Raw genomic sequence first — 23,074 nt, forward strand, 5'->3', positions numbered from 1 at the left:
TAATTTGGTCATCAAAGACTTAATGAGACTAAAAATAAATGACTAAGGCTTAATGTATTCAAATAAATGACCAATAGCTTAATGTATTCAACTTACTTACTATTTTAAATATACCTAAAGTAAAATTTAAAACTCTCATTAAATTTTATAATTTAAATTAAATTAAAATATATATATATTATTTATATAGTCATCGGGCAACCAATCCAAATCAATATATTTATGATCCAATTGTCAATTCTTCTATTAAAATATTATTTATCTTCACATTGATATGCTGTTAGGAACGCCTCTTCCAGTAACACCAGGAGCAGATGTTGGCATTAGAGATTCATAAGGTGAAATTCCAGGCCCGCATCTATTCCTCAGGTTAGGATCAGAATTCCTCTTCTCAATCACTTTCTCTACCTTCTTTATCTCCATTGAAAATCTATGAAACGCCTCAACAATCTCCGTATCACCTGACCATGTCGACAAGTCTCTCCTACCGCCGATATACTCCTCTCCCACCGCATGGTTGGATAGAATTTCAAGTACAGACATAAAATACGTTATCTGAGGCAAACTCGGCAATGAAGATAGCAAAAAACCCTGTGGATTTGCCAGAAAATTTTCATAATCGACATCCCCCTCCTTAGGCACTAGTTTGCGCATATATGGTGGCCTAACGGGTACGTATCCTCCGTAATGATATTGTCCGAAATTTAGTGCTGCGTGTTGAGCTGTTACGATCCATAAAATGGTGGTGAGAAAGGATATGAGGTGTTCTGAATTTGAGAGGTCCGGCCACCAAGTTGCCTGAGAGATATCGGCGTGTCCGACGTTGATGAATTCGTTGTACCAGGATTGAAGTTCAGTGTCGGATTGGACTTGACTTGAGTCAGGATAATAATATTTGACATAGGTCCTAACCAGTTTCTCAATGGCTGACCATATTAGTAGCCCGTCATTTGCATATGGGTAATCCTCGATTAGCAACCTGAGTCCATGTTCCTGGGTTGGATCTGCTTCTGCCATTCCTCTATAATAACAACACAAGTATGAGTAATGACAGGAGATGTTTTAATGATGGGTTAAGGGGCAAAAATATTGGTAACATTTTGAGTCAGGGTCAATTTTAACAGTAACGTCTAGAATGATATAATTTTACCTCTAACGTTTGTAGCCAAGCGTAATTTTACCTCCTAACATTGATAATTTTGGTCAATTTGAGAAATAATTCATCAAACTGTATGTTCGGTCATGAATCTTGTCATCTACACTTTACACTTTACACACGTGCGTCATTTTATCACTAGCAAATCACAAACATATCTTGGGATGATAAAAAATATTGTCTTTTGTATGAATTAGATAAAAAAATTCAAAAAATTCACGGAATTTATAAATATTAATCTTCAATTTTATTATTAAATTATAAAAAAAATGAAACACAAATTGATAGGCAGTTGGTACAAAATAAGGAATAAAAATATTTGTGTTTTATAATAGTGTCTGAAACTGACCCAAATTATCAACCTTATGGGAAAGTTACTCTTGGCTACACAGGTTAAGAGTAAAATTATCGTTAGGGGTAAAATTGTACTATTTTAATGATTATGATCAGCAGCTGTATAAATGGAAGTTAAGTTAAGTACCTTCTAATAAGGTCAGCAGGGAGGCCCTCCAAGTCGAAACGCCACCAATCTTGATAGGAAGATTGAGTCATCTCCATACAATATCTTTCGGGAGTGAAGAAACTCTCAATTATACCTCCTGCATTGATGAGAACTTCACGAGCTTGTGCATTTATAGCCAATGTGTCTCGCATGTGAATCTTCAGAAGTTTGTAAATTGGATGCATTACGCTTAATTGTCTGTTTGCTGCTATTATCAGTGGTTCCATACATGCATGCACTCGTAACCTACACTATTTCCAAATTCAGTTTACCATATAACTACCATATTAAATCTCTCTAAACAACTATTTTTTATGTCTAAACCAAACAGAGGCGTATACAGGGCTCCAGTGGCCGAAACTACCATAACCAGAGGTGGTTCCGGCCCACCTGTTTTCACAAAATTTGAGAATGTGGGGTGTTAAATTAGTGATTTGATTAAACTTTGAATGAGCTTTTGATAAATTGAGCATTTGATCTAGAACTTTGATTGCGTATTTGATAAATGGGTAATTAATTTGTTAGTCCCTATATTTTGACAAAACAAACTGTTTAGTCCCTGTATTTTTAAAAACACATAGTAAGGTCTCTAACCTTTTTCTCAGTGAACTATTTAATCCTTCTATCTGTTTGTTAGATTTTATACCGTTTATGAATTCGAAAATGACTAAATTACCCTTTACTATTTATCAGTCAAAAGCAATTCACACCTCCATCTCTTTCTCTCACAACTCGTGCTCACACAAAAAATGGAGAAAGGATTGAATCCCTAACTCATAATCGAATCACTCATTCTCACTCTTCCTGTTTGAATTGAAGGTAGAAATCGACTCAAATCTCTCTCGCTTACTCTTCCTGTTAGAATTGAAGGTGGGAATCCTCTTACTCTCAATGGTGAGTTTAATTTCCTCCATATTCTCAACTCATGTTTACTGCCAACTAGTTTAGAGATGACGAAAGATGTTTCTGTTAATCCAAATTAACTAACAGAATCTTCATGAGAGTCTAACGATAGGGACTAAATAGTTCACCGAGAAAAATGTTAGGGACTAAACAGTTCATCGAGAAAAAAGTTAGGGACCTTACCATGTGTTTTTGAAAATACAGGGACTAAATAGTATGTTTTGTCAAAATATAGGGACTAATAAATTAATACCCTTGATAAATTAGTGATTTGACCTAGAATTTTGATTGGGTATTTGATAAATTGGGGATTTCATATATTGGGGATTACTATATGATTAGTGCAAAATTAACTAATTGATGTTGTATTTAATTAAGGTTTGGAGTGGTTAATTAACTAATTGAGTTTGTATTTATTACAAATTTCAACTAGATTAATATATGATAGACGATAAATTTTTCAAAGTTTGTTAAAAACGACACAATCTGACTTTTGTAGTACAAATCTAGCTTAATTTTGGTAAGTTTTATATTCATATGTAAAACTTAGTTTTGGACCAATATATATTTGGAAATTTTGAGTAAGTTCGATTTAGTAATTTTTTTATTACACACAAGTGTAAAATGAGAGAAAACCGACTAAGGTGGTTTGGCCATGTGAGACGTAGAGCACTTGATGCGCCGGTTAGGAGGACCGAAGAGTGGCAAAGGGATGTAGTGGTGAGGGGTAGGGGAAGACCTAAGCAAACTTGGAGGAGGGTGATCGAGAGTGATATGAGTTTACTTGGAATTGAGGAAAATATGGTAGTGGATAGGACGGAGTGGAGGGAGCGAATTTGTGTCGTTGACGCAACTTGATTTCACGGTTTTATATGATGGTTCATGTTAGCCGACCCCGAATTATTTCGGGACTAAGGCTTTGTTGTTGTTGTTGTTGTTACACAAGTGTAAAATTGGCCTCCAAATAGACCAATCTTGTATACGCCACTGAAACCAAATAACATTTAAATAACCACAATAGAAAGTTTAAGAAAAAAAGTTATTTAAACTAACATTTTCATTAGCTATACAATGGAGGTTTATCTATAATGGGAGTAGCTAGCTATACAATAAAAAATGTGGTTTCATGGTAAATGTCGCTCTGAACAACGTTAATTTTTTAATATTTTTATTTTGAGGTCATTAACAGTCATTTTGAGGAGTTAGTTAAAATTGAGTGGTCACCGATATTAAAAAGTGTAAAGTTCAGTGGTCATACCGTTAAGAATTGAAGTTCAGTTGTTGTAATGTTAAAATGGGTAAAGTTCAGTGGCCATTGGTGTAATTTACCCTTTGGAGTCGGTTTTATATGAACCGTGGCCAATAATAAGTTATTAGGGTCGGTTGTTATAAACAACCGAACCGACCCTAATAATAACATATTAGAGACGGTTGTTTGAAAAAACCGACTCTAAAGACCTTCAATTGAACGCGCGTGACTAATAAAGTATTTTTAGAGTCGGTTCTTACTAACGACCGACTCTAAAGATCTTTAGCCACGGTTTTTTAAATAACAGTGGCTAATAAGGCGTAGCTATAGGCCATTTCTGTACTACTATAGTCATCTTGATCAACAAGGTTATCATGTTAGTAAAGCATAAAGTTTAGAGCCTGTAATATCCAATTTTGAACATAATCTTTCCTAAATGATTAGAGTTTGAAGAAATTGCATACCAGTGATGAATTAGTTGATGAGCTGCAACATCGTTTGAGCAAACATGGGCCTTAGCTAGTTGCCAAAGCCAGTAAGTGGTGTCATCCTTAGGAGGGGTAAGCACTTGCATTGATTGCGTATTCATCTCACTATTTGGAAGGCTGAGCTCTATCGCAACTGGTTTTAAAGTTCCAACTTTAGTCAGGAAAAAAATAGTGCGACTTGCATGTACTTTTCGTTCTCCAAGACTATTTATCCGATTCAGAAATGGAAGATATATATCATGATAGTCTAATATGAATAGTTTATTCTCTTCCAATGCCTGCAAATAATAATAAAAATCTGATTATATCATAAGGAAATAATACAAAATAATGAAGGAGATGATCTTTCTTATTGATTCAAAACAGAAAATATAGCGTGCTCTTATTGGCAAGTGAATACAAAAACGGTTAACAAAACAAGAACGAGAAAAGGGAAAAAAGGGAAAATTGTAGAAAATGATGTGCACTAGTTTCAATAAAGATTCACGCCTTGCCATATGATTGGTGAATGATGAGGAATTAATGATTGGATGATGATTGGGCGAGGTGTATTTTATGAATAAAGGATTCGATGAAGTAGGATGTATGGTATGTTATTACCCCCTCTCAAACTTAGCTTAGAACAAGTTGTGAAGATCAAGTTTGGAAATGAGATAAGCGAGTTGAGGTGAGTGTTGTGGCTTGGTGAAAATGTCTCCAATCTGCAAGGCGGTAGAGATAGGCATTAAACGAATCAATCCTGAAGCAACCCTCTCTCGAATAACATGGAAATATATATCAGTATGTTTAGTACACTGAGGAAAGACTGGATTCTAAATTATATGAATCGCATGTGTTGTCACAAAACATGAGAGTTGAGGCTCGATAGGTGAAGTGCAGATCCATTAACGGGCAAAGAATCCATTGTAACTCATATGAAAATAAAGCGATTGACCTGTATTAAGCCTCAGAGGAAGACTTCGGCATGGTTCTTTGTTTATTGGACCTTTATTAGATTAATGCATTGCCTAGAAGAACTGCATAACTTGTGATGGCCTTTCTAGTTTTAGGACATGTGAACATTGTGCTGGATGATGAGTTACAAGCACTAGCGTTATTCAACTCTTTGCCTGATATCTAGGATACACTAGTAGTATCTTTAAGTGATCTAGCTTCTCAAGGCATTCTTACATTGGACATAATTAAAGATAACATGTTGAATAAAGAAGTAAGAAGGAAAGAACAAGGTGTAGTAGTCGATTCAGAAACCCTCGTCATAGAGTATCATGGAAGAACTACCAATAGAAAATTCCATAGGCGAGATAAGTCAAAGGACAAGTCAAGAGATGGTTGGGGAGGAAGGTCTAAGACAAGAAAGAACCTAGAATGTTACCACTACCGTAGGACATACCACATGAAGAGAGGGTGCAAGTTGTTTAAATGAGAGCTAGATAGAGGTCGCGAAAAAAGTGATGCCACACACATGACCACAACTAACCCTGGTGGAAATGACGTAATTATTCTATGTGGTGATAGCTTCATTGACCTTGCCTTTGAATATACATTATGGATAGTAGATTTTGGTGCATCATTTCATGTCACCTCACGATGGGACTTCTTTACATCTTACACTTATGGAGATTTTGGTAATGTCAAGATGGGAAATGACAAATTGTCCAAGATCATGGGAAGATGAAATATTTCCTATGATACTAGCACATGTTGTCACTTGGCCCTCAAGTATGTGAGACATGTTCCAGACATGTGTCTTAATCTAATCTCCACTAGATTACTTAATGATGAAGGATACATCAATGCCTTTGCTGAAGGGAAATGGAACTCAGCAAAAACTATCTCTTCCTAGCACGAGGGAAGAAGGAGAACACCATATACATGACATATGAAAAAGTTAGTAATGGGTATGTAACTGCTCTTGTAGAAGACTCAATCAAGCTATGGTATAAACGACTTGGTCATGTAAGTGAGAAAAGGCTGTAAATTCTAGCTAAAAGAGAGGAACTGGCTTGAATGAAGAAAGGCATACCTCTAAATCATGCACACATTGCTTGGCTGGAAAGCAGCATAGAGCTTCATTTCAACAAGGTCATGCACAAATAAAACCTAATGTATTGGATATGGTGTATTGTGATTTTTGTGGTCCTACGACCATTAGTTCTCTTGATGATGCAAGATATTTTGTTACCTTCATTACCGATCATTCTAAGAAGGTATAGGCTTACGCACTTAGAACAAAAGGTTAAGTGTATGAACTTTTCAAGCATGTTCATGTCAGCATTGAACAAGAGACTGGTAGAAGCTCGAAGTGTATTTGCACCAATAACGAAGGAGAATACATTGGTATGTTTAGACTCCTCAACATAATGTAATAGCTGAGGGAATGAACATAACAATTGTTGAAAGAATAAGAACAATGTTATCTCATGCCAAGCTGGCCAAATTTTTTGGGGTAAAGCCTTGCTGACTATATTTGATCTAATTAACCTTTCTCATTTAGCACCTTTGGATGGTGATGTCCGAAACAAGTTCTAGTCAGGAAAAGATTTTTTCTACAATAATTTGAAAGTTTTGGTTGTAGTGCTTTTGTACATATTCCTAAATACAATAGATCCAAGCTCGACGTGAAATTGAAAGAATGTATCTTCATAGGATATGAGAATGAAGAATTCAGTTATAGGTTATGGCTAGAAAGATTATGAGCAGATGTGTTGTCTTTTTTTAAGATCAGAACATTGAAGACATTCAAAGAGGTGATAAACCTAGTAATCTAAAGGAATATCCAGCTAACTAAGATCCAGATCCTTCTCCACTCGAGCACAATAATGAGCAAGATGAATCTAATTATATTGATAATCCAACCAGTGGTCCTATTATAAATGAACCAGTAGATAGTGACATGAGTGATGACCATACAACAAATGGTGTAGCAGATGATGCAGACGATGATGGGTAAGAAGCACAATCCCATGAAGAGCCAACAGCTAAATTTCAACCAAAAGATCAACTAGAAAATGGAGACCTTCGAGTAGGTACTCTCTAAATGATTATATTCTCTTAATATATGAGGGAGAACCATAATGCTATGAAGAAGCACTGACTTGTGATTAACAAGATGAGTGGTTGAAAGTTATACATGAAGAGATACAATCTATGCATGAGAACTACACATATGATTTGGTGAACCTACCAAAAGGTAGAAAAGCACACAAGAACAAATGGTGTATAGATTGAAGAAGGTAGAAAACAACTTTAAGCCCAACTTTAAGGCAAGGCTAGTTGTGAAAGGTTTCAATCAAAAGAAAGGAATTGACTTTGAAGATATTTTTCACCTATAGTGAAGATGTCACCAATACAGCGGCTTGGCTGCAAGCCTGAATCTCGAGATAAAACAGCTAGATGTGAAAACTTTTCTTCACAAAGATATTGAAGAAGAAATATACATGAAAGAACCAGAAAGGATTCAAAGTCAAAGGAAGAGAAGATTTGGTATGTCAGTTGAAGAAGAGATTATATGGACTTAAGGAGGCACCTCGACGATGGTACAAGTAGTTTGATTTCTTCATGATTGAGCATGGATATCGGAGAAATAATTTAGACCATTGTGTACATAATATTGAATTGACACAATGGGCAGAACCTCACAAGCTTTCCTCACATACACTCTCTTATTACAATTTTTATTGCACACTAAAATTTCAAACAACTCATATAAATATACTGCTTTGACTAACATTTTTTGTTCCATTGTCAATGCATTCATGTGATGTATTTAAAAGCTTGTCTTCCGCGCCTTGCCATATGATTGGTGAAGGATGAGGAATAGTAATGATTGGATGATGATTGGATGAGGTATGTTTTATGAATAAAGCATCTAGTGAAGTAGGGTGTACGATACATTATTTTTATAAGCCAATTTTCAAGAGATTTCCATCCGTAAATGCTGATTTGGTCCTCCTTTTTTAGTTCTTTTTATTCCAAATAGTGTAATAGAAATGTTTTCTTAGGATTGAGAAATAAATGTCTATAACTATTTCGGAAGAAAATTCATCTAATATATACTAGTTATCAGCAACAATAAATAGTAAATAACAATAGCAAACACTAGATATGAACATTTGAACCAAACATGTGTTAGACTAGAGGGACTAAAACTGAAAATTATTGAGGACTGAATATATAATTTTGAGGGACTAATTAGTTTATGGAAAATTAAATGTTACATCCCAAGACACATGATACAAAAAAACTTAAAGGCTTCACTATTTTTCCTATACACCACAAACTATCTCAACATTGAGTATTTATATATGTGTTCTATTTGCACCATACCTATGTGCACAATTTATTTCATGGATAAGTAAAAATCAAACTCATACTACTACTTTGACATTTGGGATATATATATGATAAATAAACAGACAAACCCCGTACAATGACTTTGATATTTTGGATATCAATAATATAGATTGGTACACACAAACCCATACTATGATTTTGTCATCATCACATGTCTTTTTTTCTTTTTCTTTTAATTTTTATTTTATTATTTTTATATCAAAATTAAGTTCATATTTTTAACATGCTCCCTTAAACTTAATTTTCCACGACTCCCAGTTGAGCTCTCAAATGACTGAACACATTATATTTTAGCGGCTTCGTGAAAATGTCTGCAATCTAATCTTGTGTTTTCAAGTACTTCATTGCCACCTCATGTTGTTCAATGCATTCTCGAATAAAATGATATCGTGTATCAATGTATTTGCTTCAATCATGAAACACAGGATTTTTCGCTAGTGCCAACGCAGATTTATTACTGATAAAAATTTCTGTTTGATCATTCTGAGTCATCTGAAATTCTTTGAGTAATTTTTGAAGCCAAATTGTGTGACATACACATGATGTTGCAGCAACATAATCGGCTTCACAAGTTGATAGCGTCACGATCGCTTGCTTTTTCGAACTCCATGGAAATGCAGTGTCTCCCAGAAAAAATACAAAACCAGTTGTACTTTTTTGATCATCTTTATCACCGACCCGATCACTATCACAGTATCCAACTAATTTGAAATCGTTAGATTTTGAATAAGATAGACCGAAATTAGTTGTACCTTTGACGTAACGAAGAATTCTTTTGGCTGCGTTCCAGTGTGACACAGTTGGCGTTTCCATGTATCAAATCACCAAACCATCTGCATAGAGTATGTCCGGTCACGTACAAGTTAAATATCTGAGACTTCCGATCAAGCTTCGAAATATCGTCGGATTAACTTTTTCTCCTCGTTCATCTTTGGTCAATTTGATTCCACATTCAACCGGTGTGCTGATGGAATTACAATTTTTCATCTTGAACTTTTTCAAGATATCCTTTACAAAGCCACTTTGAGCAATAAAAATTCTATCATCGTTCTACTTCACTTCAATACCAAGATAATATGGCATTAGACCAAATCAGTCATTTCAAATTCACGAGCCAGTGTCTCCTTGAAGTCCTCAAACATCTTAGGATTGTTCCCTGTAAAAATGAGATCATCAACATACAAACAAATAAGTAATATATCTCTATTTTTCACTTTAGCATACAAGGCATATTCATGTGGGCATTTGACAAAACCATTTTCTTGAAAATATTTGTCAATACAACTGTTCCAGGCATTTGGTCTTGCTTTAGACTATAAAGTGTCCTTTTCAATTTTAACACTTTATTTTCTTAGCATTCTACAACATACCCAGGTGGTTGCTGGATATAAATTTCTTCCTCCAAATATCCATTGAGATGCTCACTTGACATCCATTTGATTAATTTTCCACCCAGGCTGGGCAGCTACTGAAATCACTAGTCTGGTGCTCTCCATTCTTGGAATGGGAGCAAAAACTTCATTATAGTCAATTTCGGGTCATTGATTGAACCCTTTCGCCACCAATCTTGCTTTGTGTCTAACGACTTCACCATTTGCATCCTTCTTTGCTTTGAACACCCATTTAACTCCAATGGGTTTTTGACTGACTGGAAGTGTGGTTAGCTCCCACGTTTTATTTTTCTCAATGGAATGAATCTCCTCTTCCATGGATTTTCTCCATTTTTCATCCTTCATGGCTTCTTCTGCATCTGTTGGTTCATCATTAATAAAATGACAACAAAGTGTTAGCTGATCATTATAAAATTCTTCAATACTTCTGAAATTTTTCGATCTTCTAAAAGGAAATTCATCTAAACTTTCTTCATCATTTGAAGGCAATTTTAAACTGGATGAGCTTGATCATGTCCAACTGGATGTTGAATTTGGTGCTGGTGTCGTGGATGTGAGTGTCGCTGGTTCTTCTTGACCTTTTTTTCATCCATGGAAGGATAAAAAATATAGTTGTTTTGCTTGTTGACACTTCAGTCCCAAACTCTTCATCAATGGTGACATCTCATATGACTTTATAATTTTTCTCCAGCAATTGTCCCAAACTCAAAATATTGCTTTTCATGTTAGGGACATAATAAACATTTTCAATAAATTGGTGATCGCCATTTTTTAGCCGAATAAGAATGGTTCCTTTACCAGTGATAGGAACTTTTACGGAATCTCCAAATACAACATTTCCTTTGAAGGATTCATCGAGCTCCATGAATATCTTCCTGTCACCACACATATGGTTACTTGCTTCATTGTTAAAATACCATTGCGTTATTTTTACGATTTCCTTCTCCTTCATACGTAAGTAACACGGTGACTGTTACTTCCTCATCGTGAATATTGTTGGTTGTCTCCTCTACCTTTTTAGGCGGACTCTAACATTCTATTGCATAATGACCATATTTGGGGAAATTGTAACACTGAATGCTAGATTTGTCGCATCGTTCATTCGACTTCCAGTTTCCTCTTCCTCGTCCACGTCCATGTCTTTTCCTCTACCTCTTGTGGATTGAGTGCTTCTTCCATTGTTGTTGTAGCTGTTGTCACCTCTTTCTTGATTTCTTCCACGTCTTCTTCCTCTTACATTTCCTCCTCGACCTCTACCACGTCCTCTTCCAGATTGGCTTCTGTCTCGGCTACTTTCGTTTTCTCTAAACAAAGTCTTTGTTGCCAAGACTTGTTCTGTTGATTCTTCTCTACGCTTCTCAAACCGTTCTTCACGTGCTTGTAATGACCCTATAACTTCTTCCACAATCATTGTGCTAATGTCTCTGGATTCTTCCATTGCCACCACTACATAATCAAATTTTGGTAGTAGTGATCCCAAAATTTTCTAAACAATTATGAACTCTTCAATTTTATCACCATATTGTCGTATTTGATTCACGAAGGATTTTACTTGAGAGGAGTAGTCAATAACGGCCTCCACCTGCTCCATCCTCATCGACTCAATTCTCATCTCGACATTTGCAAATCAACCTTTTTAACTTTTTCTTCACCTTGAAGAGATACTCGTAGAATTTTCCACGCTTATTTGGAGGTGGTAGCTTCGGCTACCTTCTCGAACATGACTCCGTCCAAGCCTTGATGGATGAGAGTGAGCGCCTTTTGATCAGTTCTACAATTTTTTGTAGACTATCTTTTTCAGCCTAAGATAGTCGTGACTCATCTTCTGGAACTATGTAGCCTTTTTCTATGATGTCCCAAGCATCTTGACATCCGAGTAATGCCTTCATTCGAATACACCAACTTGCATAATTGGTTTTCGTGAGCTGAAGGTAGTGGAAGGAAATGTTGTTGAAATTGCCTGACATTTTTATATGGTCTCTCAAAGCACTAAATTCAAGAAAGATATATTATTTTATGGAAGAATAAACTCTCTTAACCTAAGCTCTGATACCACTCTGTTAGACTAGAGGGACTAAAACTGAAAATTATCGAGTACTGAATATATAATTTTGAGGGACTAATTAGTTTATGGAAAATTAAATGTTACATCCCAAGACACATATGATACAAACTATTTTTTCTACACCACAAACTATCTCAACATTGAGTATTTATATATATGTTCTATTGTGCACATTATTTCCTGGATAAGTAAAAATCAAACTCATTCTACTACTTTGACATTTAGGAAATATATATGACAAACCCCATACAATGACTTTGACATTTAGGACATCAATAATATAGATTACACAAACCCATACCATGACTTTGTCATCATCACATGTCTTTTTTTCTTTTTCTTTTAATTTTTCTTTTATTATTCTTATATCAAAATTAAGTTTATTTTTTTAACAACACGCGCTTAAAGTATCCATTTGGTACTCACTTTCATAGCTACATTTTACCGTTTTATTCAAAACAATAGATATAGATATTTGGTTACGATTAGGAAGTATTTCCCACGCTACAAAAACATGAAACAACTAAAAGTAATGGTTACTGTTGAACTAAAACAGTCAATAAAACTAACGACAAGAAAAATAAGTAGATTTGTTTTCCTTACCTGTTGCACGCTCATTCCATTAAGATATCCTATAATATGTTCTTCTTTCAGGGCAGACTCTTGAACACCATAAACACATGGATTAAGCTTGCTTACAGGTGGAAAAACCTATATATGCAATTGAAATCCTTAATTAGTATTCTAGCATTTGCACTATCATGAATATAAGATGTTGTACACGTTTCTTCATAGAAGACACAAGGACATGTGTCGTATGAAGAGCTTTCGGATCAAACTAAATTATAATATACCAATCAATCTTGAGGACACATTGACCAATATGAGAAGAATTCTGAAATTACTGTTAATGATTCTGCGCTTGGAATCAAAAAAGATAATTTTAGTAAGATACAATCTGACCTTATTATAATACACATCTGTCGTTCATAGCTCGACACCTGTCGGAAGGTAAAGAGCTAGGACAAACACTCCAACCAACTACCAGATTTACCCTTGACACCTTATAAATAGAACCAAATATATGTATACGCATTCTGTGCAATTCATATTCAATTTCTTAGTCATGACATTTTTTATACTTAGATTTACTCGTTCAATGTAGTCTCACCTTCAATCTTTCAATGCTTAAAGGGTTGACACCTCTAAGTGTTAAACGACCAAATTCATCATCTCTCAAGCAACATGTTGCTTGGCCTGAAACTGATAGAAAACAAGTTGTATTAATCTTTCATATTCAATGAGAAATAGAATAAAATTACAGTGCTTACAAGATATGCCCTTGGGAGGGTCGAATTTGTAAATTTCATTGATGGACTTTGTGATTTGGGTGAAGATTGATGAGAATGGATGATTCTGATTCTGATTTTGATTTTGATTGTTTGACTTCTTTTTGTAAAGTAAATTAATATCAGAAAAGTTCTTGATGGAATCATCGTGGGTGGAGACCACATTTTTTAAACCCGGAATCAAATTTTTAATCAATCCTCTCAACTTTCCTGCAGTAACGGCTTTGGTTTTGGAATCAGCAAGTGATTCGTCTCTTGGTACATAAGTTTTCATTTCCTCTTTCACTGGAGATTCTGTCTTTATATCTGCATCATTCATAACATTAATGGACATCTATCTATATCATATATAATAGTGGAAGCAAAGAGAAATAAGAAGATGTGTTTTAGAGACCTTTTTTATGAGTTGTCTACATAATAAAAAATCAAAATTTAAAAGATTTAATTAACTAAAAATAACATATTACATTTATAATATATTAAACAATTACTAGCCCATTAGTTAAAATAAGGTAAGAGTTACAAGAAGATAAAAAAAACACAAATCAATTGAAATCCAAAAGTCACAAATAAACTTATATATAAAGCATGATAGATAGTATTCCACCGTTATATTCATTGGTCATCATCGAAAACCAAAGTCTTATAACTTTGTTCTTAAATTCAAATTTATTTAGGAGTGATTTCTATTGATAAACTATTTAATAGCATTTTCTTCAAGAATTTGGAAAATTCAGACTTTCATATCTCTAATTGAAAAAATCCGATAGAAATAGAAGCTGCATGGACAACTAAAATCCGGAAACGCAAATGTGTAAAAAATTACAAGAAATCATTATGTTTCTGAAGGTAATTATTTGAGTTTTTTCATATATTGTAGTTATTTTGTCCTTAATAATATTGTGTTGTTGCTTTATTTTATAAAACAATAGTTGAGAGCTCTTAGTCTATTGGTTGAGAGCTTACCTATACCTTGGGAGGTCATGGGTTCGAATCACATCCGGGTTTGGTTGGGATTTTTCTTTCTTCTTTAATGTAAGCGCATTGTGCGCAATTTTTTTTTAAAAAAATAAAATAAAATAAAACAATAGTTGTTATAGTTCCATCTTTCGGATTCATTTCTGCTATTACAAAGGTTCTATACCTCTCGCTAACTTATCCATGTTTTCTTTTTTATTTGTCTTTTTTAAACTGATATCTCCAATTGAAGAAATCCGATAGAATTAGAAGATGCATGGACGATTAAAATCGAGAAACACTAAGGTGTCAAAAATTACAAGAAATCGTTATGTTTTTTAAGGTAATTATTTGATTTTTTTCATATGTTGCAGTTATTTTGTTCTCAATTGTATTGTTGCTTTATTTTTATTAAACAATAATTGTTATAGTTTCATCTTTCAGAGATAAAATTCTATTTCTGCCGTTATCCAGGTTTCATACCTCTTGCTACTTTATCCATGTTTTCTTTTTTATTTGTCTTTTTTTCAAAATGACTAAAATAAAGATTTTGTACATTTGCATTCTTTTTTAGTATATGTTGCTAGGTGTAATCGCTTTGATTGTTAACTCTAACTAAAATTTAGATTTTCGGCTTTATATGAATTCAATTGTTAGGCTTAATTGAAGTTAGATTAATTTTTCAAATTCAGAACCTGGTGAATTCTACTAATTCTTTTAGTTTGAGTTTATCTAACTGATATGGATTTTATTTTTTAATGCATTTTGGTCAATAGATATAAAGTTTCACATAATAGTTGTTCATTGAAGTTGGAGACCTATTGAAGAAAATATTAAAGAGATATTGAATTAATATGCTTACAATGAAATTTATTTCAATTATAAATTATGTTATATTATTATTATCATCATCAAGAATTTTTTTTTTTCCAATTCTCTATACAAAGAGATTGTAAGCGTCTAATACACTTGATAATGTGTTTATTCTTTAAGGTAAATAAAAATAAATTTTGATTCTCAAAATCCTACAAATGTATATTAATTATGGGATATTGAGATAATTGCCTTTTCCACTTTGGCTTATATAGTTTTTAACTATTATATTGTAGTTTGTACAAAATTGTTAGTATGTCAAGTGTTTTTTACAAATGAAAATGAAATATAATCATAGGACAAGTTGTTGGAAAATATTAATTAAAAAATAATATTATTTCAATCTCTTTAAATTCTCAAATGTTGAGCATAATGAGTGTAATTAATAGAATTAATTTCACATATTAATTGCAAAACATTTTTTTTACTGAGTGGTTACATTTGAGATTTAATTCTATTTAACTAAAATTAATTTATGGACTTAATATTCCATTAAGAAAAAATAAAAATTTTAATTACTGGATAAAAAATATTTCCACTCTCCTCATTATATATCTATATCTTGACATTTTCTCTTATTTTTGAAAAAAAAAACGAGAGAAAGATAGTTCTCTCCTCAACTTTTTTGTCCCTTCATTTTTGTTTTCTATTCCTTTGTTTGTTTCATGTTCTTGCTTACGAAATTCAAGAATATATAACTATTAGGAAATATTAATGAAGTCAAAGAAGTGATATCTGCGAGTGTGACTGTTATTCTATATAGTGAAAGAATGAAGAACCAATTGATTGAATGTCTTGATGGGATATTACGAGATAAAAATAGAAGAAATCATCATATTAAGGTGATTCAATTGAATATATTGGGTCATTGTAGTCTATTGAATAATTGAATTCGAATACTTGGTGATAATGAAATTCCATCAAGCAAAAATGATTATCATCAAAATGAATTTGTGACTAATTCTTATGAATTTTATTTTTTTATATGTAATTGAAGTTTTTTAAGGCAACTGCAAAATATATATATATATATATATATATATATATATATATATATATATATATATATATATATAACATATTGAATTGATAAAGTTTCTTCATATGCAATATTAGAAAAGTATTGATTCTAATAGTTTATAACATAATATATATATTGATGTTGCTTCCATTTTAACATAGATCGTAATTCTTTTGTATCGTAGATATAATATTTTATTTTAACTGTAGTTTATTTCAATTTTTGGGTATTCATTATATTCTAATATATTTTTTAAATTTTTATAAAAAAATATATATTTTTAATTAATCTCTTATTTTATTATTATTGTCTCACAGAATTCCAGTTATAAAAAATGAAAATGTATTAAAATTATTTTTTTTACGACAAATGTATTAAAATTATTAAAAAGTACAAATCATTGAATTTTGCAAAAATAAATAAATCATTCACTTTTAATTAAAATTTTATAAAAAAATTAATCGATTATTTTCAAAATTAATTTAATTTGATTTGAATTATTAATAAAAAATATATATTAATTTTAAATATACATAATATAAAAAAAATTATAGCATGACATAAAATTACTTTAGAATAAAACGTCAATTTATTTATTTATTTAAATTATATAAAAGTTTCATATCAACGGGTTTTCGACTAGTTCGTAATAATATTAAAGATAAATTCCAGAAAAAAAAAATCATATGGCTAGGCTTTGCTAAAAATGAGAATGTTTTAATTTGACGCTATAAAAATGATATTTAGCGATATCAAAATGAAAAATTTCAAGGATTAAAATGGTTTAATACCACATTTGTTAAGGAATCAAATTTTTTATTTTTGCAAAATCATGATTTTTGGAGTTTTCTTTCTCTACTCACCAAACAATATATAAATGACTTTAAAATTAAAAAGTTAGAAGAATTAAAATTACTTAGAATATCATTAATTCTTCAATTTCTAGATCGTTAGTGGTCATTTTAACAGTTTCAACAAAAAAAAAGGTCATTGTTTTTAGTAACTCGAAAAATCTCAGTCATCTCCTAATTATAAAAAAAAAATTGAGTCCACTTTGGCAAAATCTAGCATCCTTCAAAACACGTGGACAAATGAGCCACTCTTTGAATGCTCTTCAGATCAAGACGCTTCAATCACGCCTAAGTTTAAGCCATTCCAATTCTACCCAAAATATGTCACAACTCAGAAAATCACACTTATCCTATGTGGAATTTATTGCAATTATTCTCAATTGTCTACGATTTTGTCTTATGCTTTATTAACTTAGGGAGTGTTTGTTTCACCTTTTTTGAACAAGGTTTAACTTTCACTCCAAACCACATAAATACCACATAAATGATGTGTTTGGTTACATTACATTTATAAAACAATAGTTTTCATCTTTTTTAACAAAAACAACCGAATTTTGGAGCTTTTCGCAGTTCTTCATGAATCACTATTCGTATTTAATTGATATTGACAAAATTATTCTTCTTATTTATACAAAAAAAAAATGTTTCTTCTTTAACCTTATTCTTATTCCGACAATATTATTGTCCAAATAAGGTTTTATTCCATTCACTAAATTATTACTTGTTATTTTTATCTAATTATTTAAATTATTTTTTATTAATTTGTATATTACAATTTTTATTTTTATAATTTTTTTTATTGATTAATTTAAAACATATTCATAATATACATTTTACATACTAATGACAACAACATTTAATAACAATTTTATCAAACACTAATCAACTAATAGCAGCAACAAACATACAATAACAATTATTAGCTAATAGCTGACATGTAGTATTTCGAGGACGACCAGTACGACAACGTCTTGGATAAGGGCGATTTAAACCCCCTAAAGTTGGCCTTGCAAATTCCAAGCCTTTATCAGGAATTCCTAAATCATCATAGACATCGTAGTCATATACTCTGTCAGTAGATTCCCTCATTCCTTTTCCATCTCCTCTTAATAGCTCAAGTTCCTTTTCCCGCAGCTCTTTTAAACCTAATGGTGTTTCACACGGTAAATACGCCTGCAATGGAAAAATTAAATTGGAAGGAATTAAATAGAAATTCTATTATACTCTTAGAGTAATATACGCTTTCAATAAAAAAAAAAAAAAAGTCACTTGTATGTATTTATTTCGTAAATATTACACCCGGTATATAGTAGAAATTCTTGGAATTAAGTGACAGTAACAAATAATTGGACCTTGTTGACGAAAAATGTTCTGTTTTGCTGTTGTTGAATCCAAGAAGAGCAGGCGAAGTTTAGAAACCCTTCAACGATCACATTTTCCAGAAAAAACTCCTTTTGGTACTTATTATATACCGTTATTGCTCCTGGTACCCCAAAGTTTGAATCCACCATAAATTCAACCTTGTATTTGGTCAACTTCTCAGACAATATAAATGTTGCTTCGCTGCTAACCCTTGCTTGCATGGTCCCTAAAAGTAATAATATAAAAACCCTAACTTAATCTGCTTGACTGATTTTATCAGAAATTTCATACTATAAAATCAATGGCGAAACTAGGACCAAATTTCCGGTATATAAAACAAAAGTTAAATATTATTTAATTATTTTTTAAAGAAAAAAAATAGTAAAAATATTATTTCAAACAGTATAAAATACAATTTTAAAATGAGATTAAATATTAAATAATATTTTTTATAACTTAATTAGATATTTATAATTAATTGATTTAACATGTAATGGTTTAATATGTATGACTAGTTTTTGGCTCTTGCTATGCACGGATTCATCTTAACATATAAATATTAACAAAAATATAATCTAATAATTACAATTGATGATATAAATGTGCTATATAAATTAAATATTATTATTTTATTTTCACATTTACTTTAAATAATCTTTTTTATAGATAAATATAATAATATAATTAAAATTAATATATTATATATTATATTATATTTTTTATCAGTAAAAAAGGAGGAAGTGACACACCAGCTCCATCGTTACTGTTTTACATTATATATAGATATGCAGAGAATTAGAGAGATTTTAGATATTAATTTAAATTCTGTAGAACTCTTAGATATAGTACAGATAAAATAATCTTTTTATAGATAAATATAATAATATAATTAAAATTAGTATATTATATATTGTATTATATTTTTTATCAGTAAAAAATGAGGAAGTGACACTTCAGTTCCATCGTTACTGTTTTATATTATATATAGATTATATTTGATTGAGGATTTAACATGTAAAATTAAAAGATGATAAGCTTGATAAAAAAAAATTAAGAAAACGTTTTTAGAGGCGTAAAAATGTTTTTTTTTTCTTATATATATATTTTTTTAAAAGGATTCCTCTAAACTGCAAATTGAATTTAGTTTTAATTGATAAGTCTGCAAAGTTTTTTTCTTAAATATTGGTATATACCTCTAAACACCAAGATATTTGCACTACTGATTTCACTTTCATTTTTCTTTTCCTTTTTTGGTATTACACCCGTTTGGGTCCCTAAACTAATGCTTCAAAGTCAATTAGGACCCTAAACTATCAAAATCATCAATCAGGTCCTGAACTAAGCAAAAATCGTCAATTGAGTTCTCATTCTATCCTAAAATTAGAAACTGTGACTATTTGATATGGACTGTAATAATCTTGGTGTTAGTTTTGGGGAAGAGGGTTTGAAACTGTTCATCCGAATGATTTTCGATGAGGCCTCAATTAATGATTTTTGTTTAGAATAGAGATTCAATTGATGATTTTTGGTTAGTTTAGTGACCTGTGTGATGATTTTGATAGTTTAGGATCCTAATTGATTTTGAAGTTTTAGTTTGAGGATCCAAATGTGTATTATGTTTTTTTTTTTGAAGAAGGTAAGTTATACAATAAATATTTCAATTTCTCACAAGGAAAAAGAAATGAAATTGAGACGTAATAACATATCAATTGGTTTTAGCTATCAATTTAAATTTTTATTTCAAATAGTTTTATGACATGGTATGGCTTCTTAGACCAAACGGTCAGAGCTCGAATCCTTCTGTATTGTACACGATACTTATGGAGCATACACGTACAGAATGTGTCATAGATTAGAGAAATTATACTGTATGCCTGGCATACCACATCACCGTCCCATGTGGTATGCCAAGGCCAATAAAAAACAGACAAGTTCATTAGTTTATATATTAATTAAAATATAACAATTTCACTTTATCAAAATCAGATTCTGTGTCCTTTTTTCCGAAACCACCGCCGGCTACTACTTCTGCTCCGTTCGTTCTCCTTCGCTGTCTACAGCCATAGCCAAATATCTGTGTTGTTAATTCGTTTTTTTTAATGTTAATCCTCTCTCCTCTCTAATTTGATGAAGTTTTTAAAATATCAGTGGAATTGAGATTTTGTTTATGATGTAATCTACTGTTTGACAGCTGATAAATTTTTAGAGAGTGTGAGTTTATGTTATTTAGGCTTCTAAATTCCTTTTTGCTCATCCTTTTTCTCAGCAACCAAAGAAATTTTGAATAAAAATTAAAAAGACAAAAGATTGAAAATTTGCTGTAATCAATTGTTTAATAGATGAGAAATTGTGAGGAAGCAAAATAAATTGAAAAAATAAAAACAAATTTCACCTCAGAAAGTTTAGCAGATGGAAAGTGGAAATATTAACACAGGTGGAACTATTTCGCCATGGAAGGTTGCCGGCCACGGTTTTGAGAAGGATTGGGACTCAAATTCTTTTAACTGAAATAATACTTTAATTTTTATCAAAAACAAGAAATAATATTTTAATCATTAGAAAAATTTAATGACACTTGTCTGTTTTTATTGGTCTTGGCATATCACATGGGACCGTGATATGGTATGTCAGGCATACAGTATAATTTCTCCATAGATTAATATAAAAAACCAATTGTTTCATGTAACGTTACATGTTAAAAATTGCAGCATGCAAATCAAATAATTTTCTATTCAAACTGAGCTAAATATCACTTATGAGAATAAGTCAGACAACGGATAACACAACGGACAAATAACAAAATTTTGAAAACTAGAAGAGGTAAATAAGGGTTTAATCCCCCATAGAAAAGGTAGCATATATATATAAAATAGTTACTTGGATCAACATGGGAGCTAACAAGCTGCAAAACGACATTACTGGTCTGGGGAAGGGTAAGATTAAGCCTCATCTGATCAGAATTTGAATTTCTGATCGTAACCTCAGCAGTCATCTTGAGTTTCACAGGTTCAGGTTCAAATTTGCTGCTATAAACAACCAGAGCTTCTTGTTTTGCTCTAGTTATGAGCAGCCTCAGCCTGGTTTCTGACATTCGGTGCCGCCTTCTCACCGGCCCCCAACACAATTCACTACTCACATAAGATTTTGATGTCGAAACCGGAAAACGATACCATGTTTTCTGCCTTCTTAATGAACACACAATTTCCATATTTGTTTGGAAAAACACAATTACATGCATGGGTAGATAATTCCTCGTTGGTCTCTTTATATATATATATATATATATATATACCGATAATAAAACCCCTCATTAAACTTCATTTCCCCTTAGTAAGGTCATTAAATTTACTTTTTTATTTTAATAAAATCACTCATATCACTACAAAAAGAAAAATTGCACCCAATTTTTATGTATGACATGATTAAAAGCCATGTCAATAACACGTGTATAACTGCTATTTTATTGATCTTCTAAACTTTCAAAATATCCCGATAGCCCTCTCAATTTACATAAAAAAATTTAGTTAGTTTCATGCACTTGCATAAAATATAATCAATTAATCACTCACTTGTAAAAAAAAAAGTAAGTTAAATGCGGAAGATGTATTGCACGCGTCTTAAAATGTTATTACAAAATTAAAAAATAGATTAAAAAGGAAGTTATTTCTTATTCAACTATAAAACACGCTTTCTCTAATATTAGAACCGAATAACCCGATCTTGGTCGTTTTACTTTTTTTTAAGATGCGTGAAATATATCTTCCGTATTTTACTTACTTTTTTACAACTAATTGATCAATTAATTATATTTTGCGTAAGTTCAAGAGGTTAACTCAGCATTTTATACAAGTTGAGGCTAATCACAAGTTCATGTGACAAATTATGTATTAAGCCTATTTTTGTTATATTACTCGATATGTTAGGTTAAAATTAGGAACAATATATAGTCTATAGATATTTCCAAAAAAAAACCCATCTAACATGAGCCCCTTTAGACTTCAACTTAAAATGCCCATGTTTAACTTGAGTTTGGTTTTAAAAAAAAATTGATTCCCAATCTTAAATTTATAAAATGTTTTATTAGCTTCTTAACTTGTTTAAAAACATATTAACCATCTAATTTTGTTTAAAATAATCTATTACCAATATGAATTTAATTAAAATGTTTTAAATTGCTCTTCTAAATTTAATTAAGTAATATACATTTTAATCTTGTTCTGACACATGAACTTAGGAGGTTCACGATTTTAAACAAGTTTAAGGTGCTAACAAAACACTTTACAATTTAGGAAATCAATCGATTTTTTGGACCAAGTTCACGAAGCTCTGAACTTGGCAAAAAATATGAATTGGTCCCATGTAACCACAGAATGCCTCTTTAACTCATTGAACCACTTAAATTTGTTTAAAATGATTTATAGAATATTGAATTTGCTTAGAGTGACTTATTAACAGTTAAACTTTCTTAAAATGATATATGTTTTGTCCAAATTATCTTTTACTAATCATATCATTTTAAGCGAATTTTGAGATAATAAAATGATATATTTTAAT

General features: G+C 31.6%; 1 protein-coding gene across 1 annotated transcript; it reads right to left on the reverse strand.

Annotated features, from left to right (window-relative positions):
* Positions 1–264: 264 nt before the first annotated feature.
* On the reverse strand, positions 265–21,747 carry LOC136233540 (lipoxygenase 1, chloroplastic-like). The gene is made up of 9 exons (XM_066023228.1): positions 21,398–21,747; positions 18,511–18,746; positions 18,094–18,331; positions 13,439–13,762; positions 13,279–13,370; positions 12,711–12,818; positions 4,275–4,576; positions 1,638–1,904; positions 265–1,021 (listed from the first exon to the last, which is right to left on the reverse strand). The coding sequence occupies exons 1-9, from the start codon at positions 21,726–21,728 to the stop codon at positions 265–267; spliced, it is 2,655 nt and encodes an 884-aa protein (XP_065879300.1). The 5' UTR covers positions 21,729–21,747.
* Positions 21,748–23,074: the final 1,327 nt, after the last annotated feature.

Source organism: Euphorbia lathyris, chromosome 6, assembly GCF_963576675.1.
Source record: "Euphorbia lathyris chromosome 6, ddEupLath1.1, whole genome shotgun sequence".
Classification (NCBI taxonomy): domain Eukaryota; kingdom Viridiplantae; phylum Streptophyta; class Magnoliopsida; order Malpighiales; family Euphorbiaceae; genus Euphorbia; species Euphorbia lathyris.

Excerpts from the sequence above, each read along its gene's own strand:
- LOC136233540 (XM_066023228.1), bottom strand. The coding sequence starts at position 21,728 with ATGGAAATTGTGTGTTCATTAAGAAGGCAGAAAACATGGTATCGTTTT. Across the intron at positions 13,763-18,093 it reads TCGTCCTCGAAATACTACAT|ATATAAAGACAGAATCTCCA; the intron begins GTCAGCTATTAG and ends TGAATGATGCAG. Across the intron at positions 12,819-13,278 it reads TAAGCATTGAAAGATTGAAG|GTTTTTCCACCTGTAAGCAA; the intron begins GTGAGACTACAT and ends TTGCATATATAG.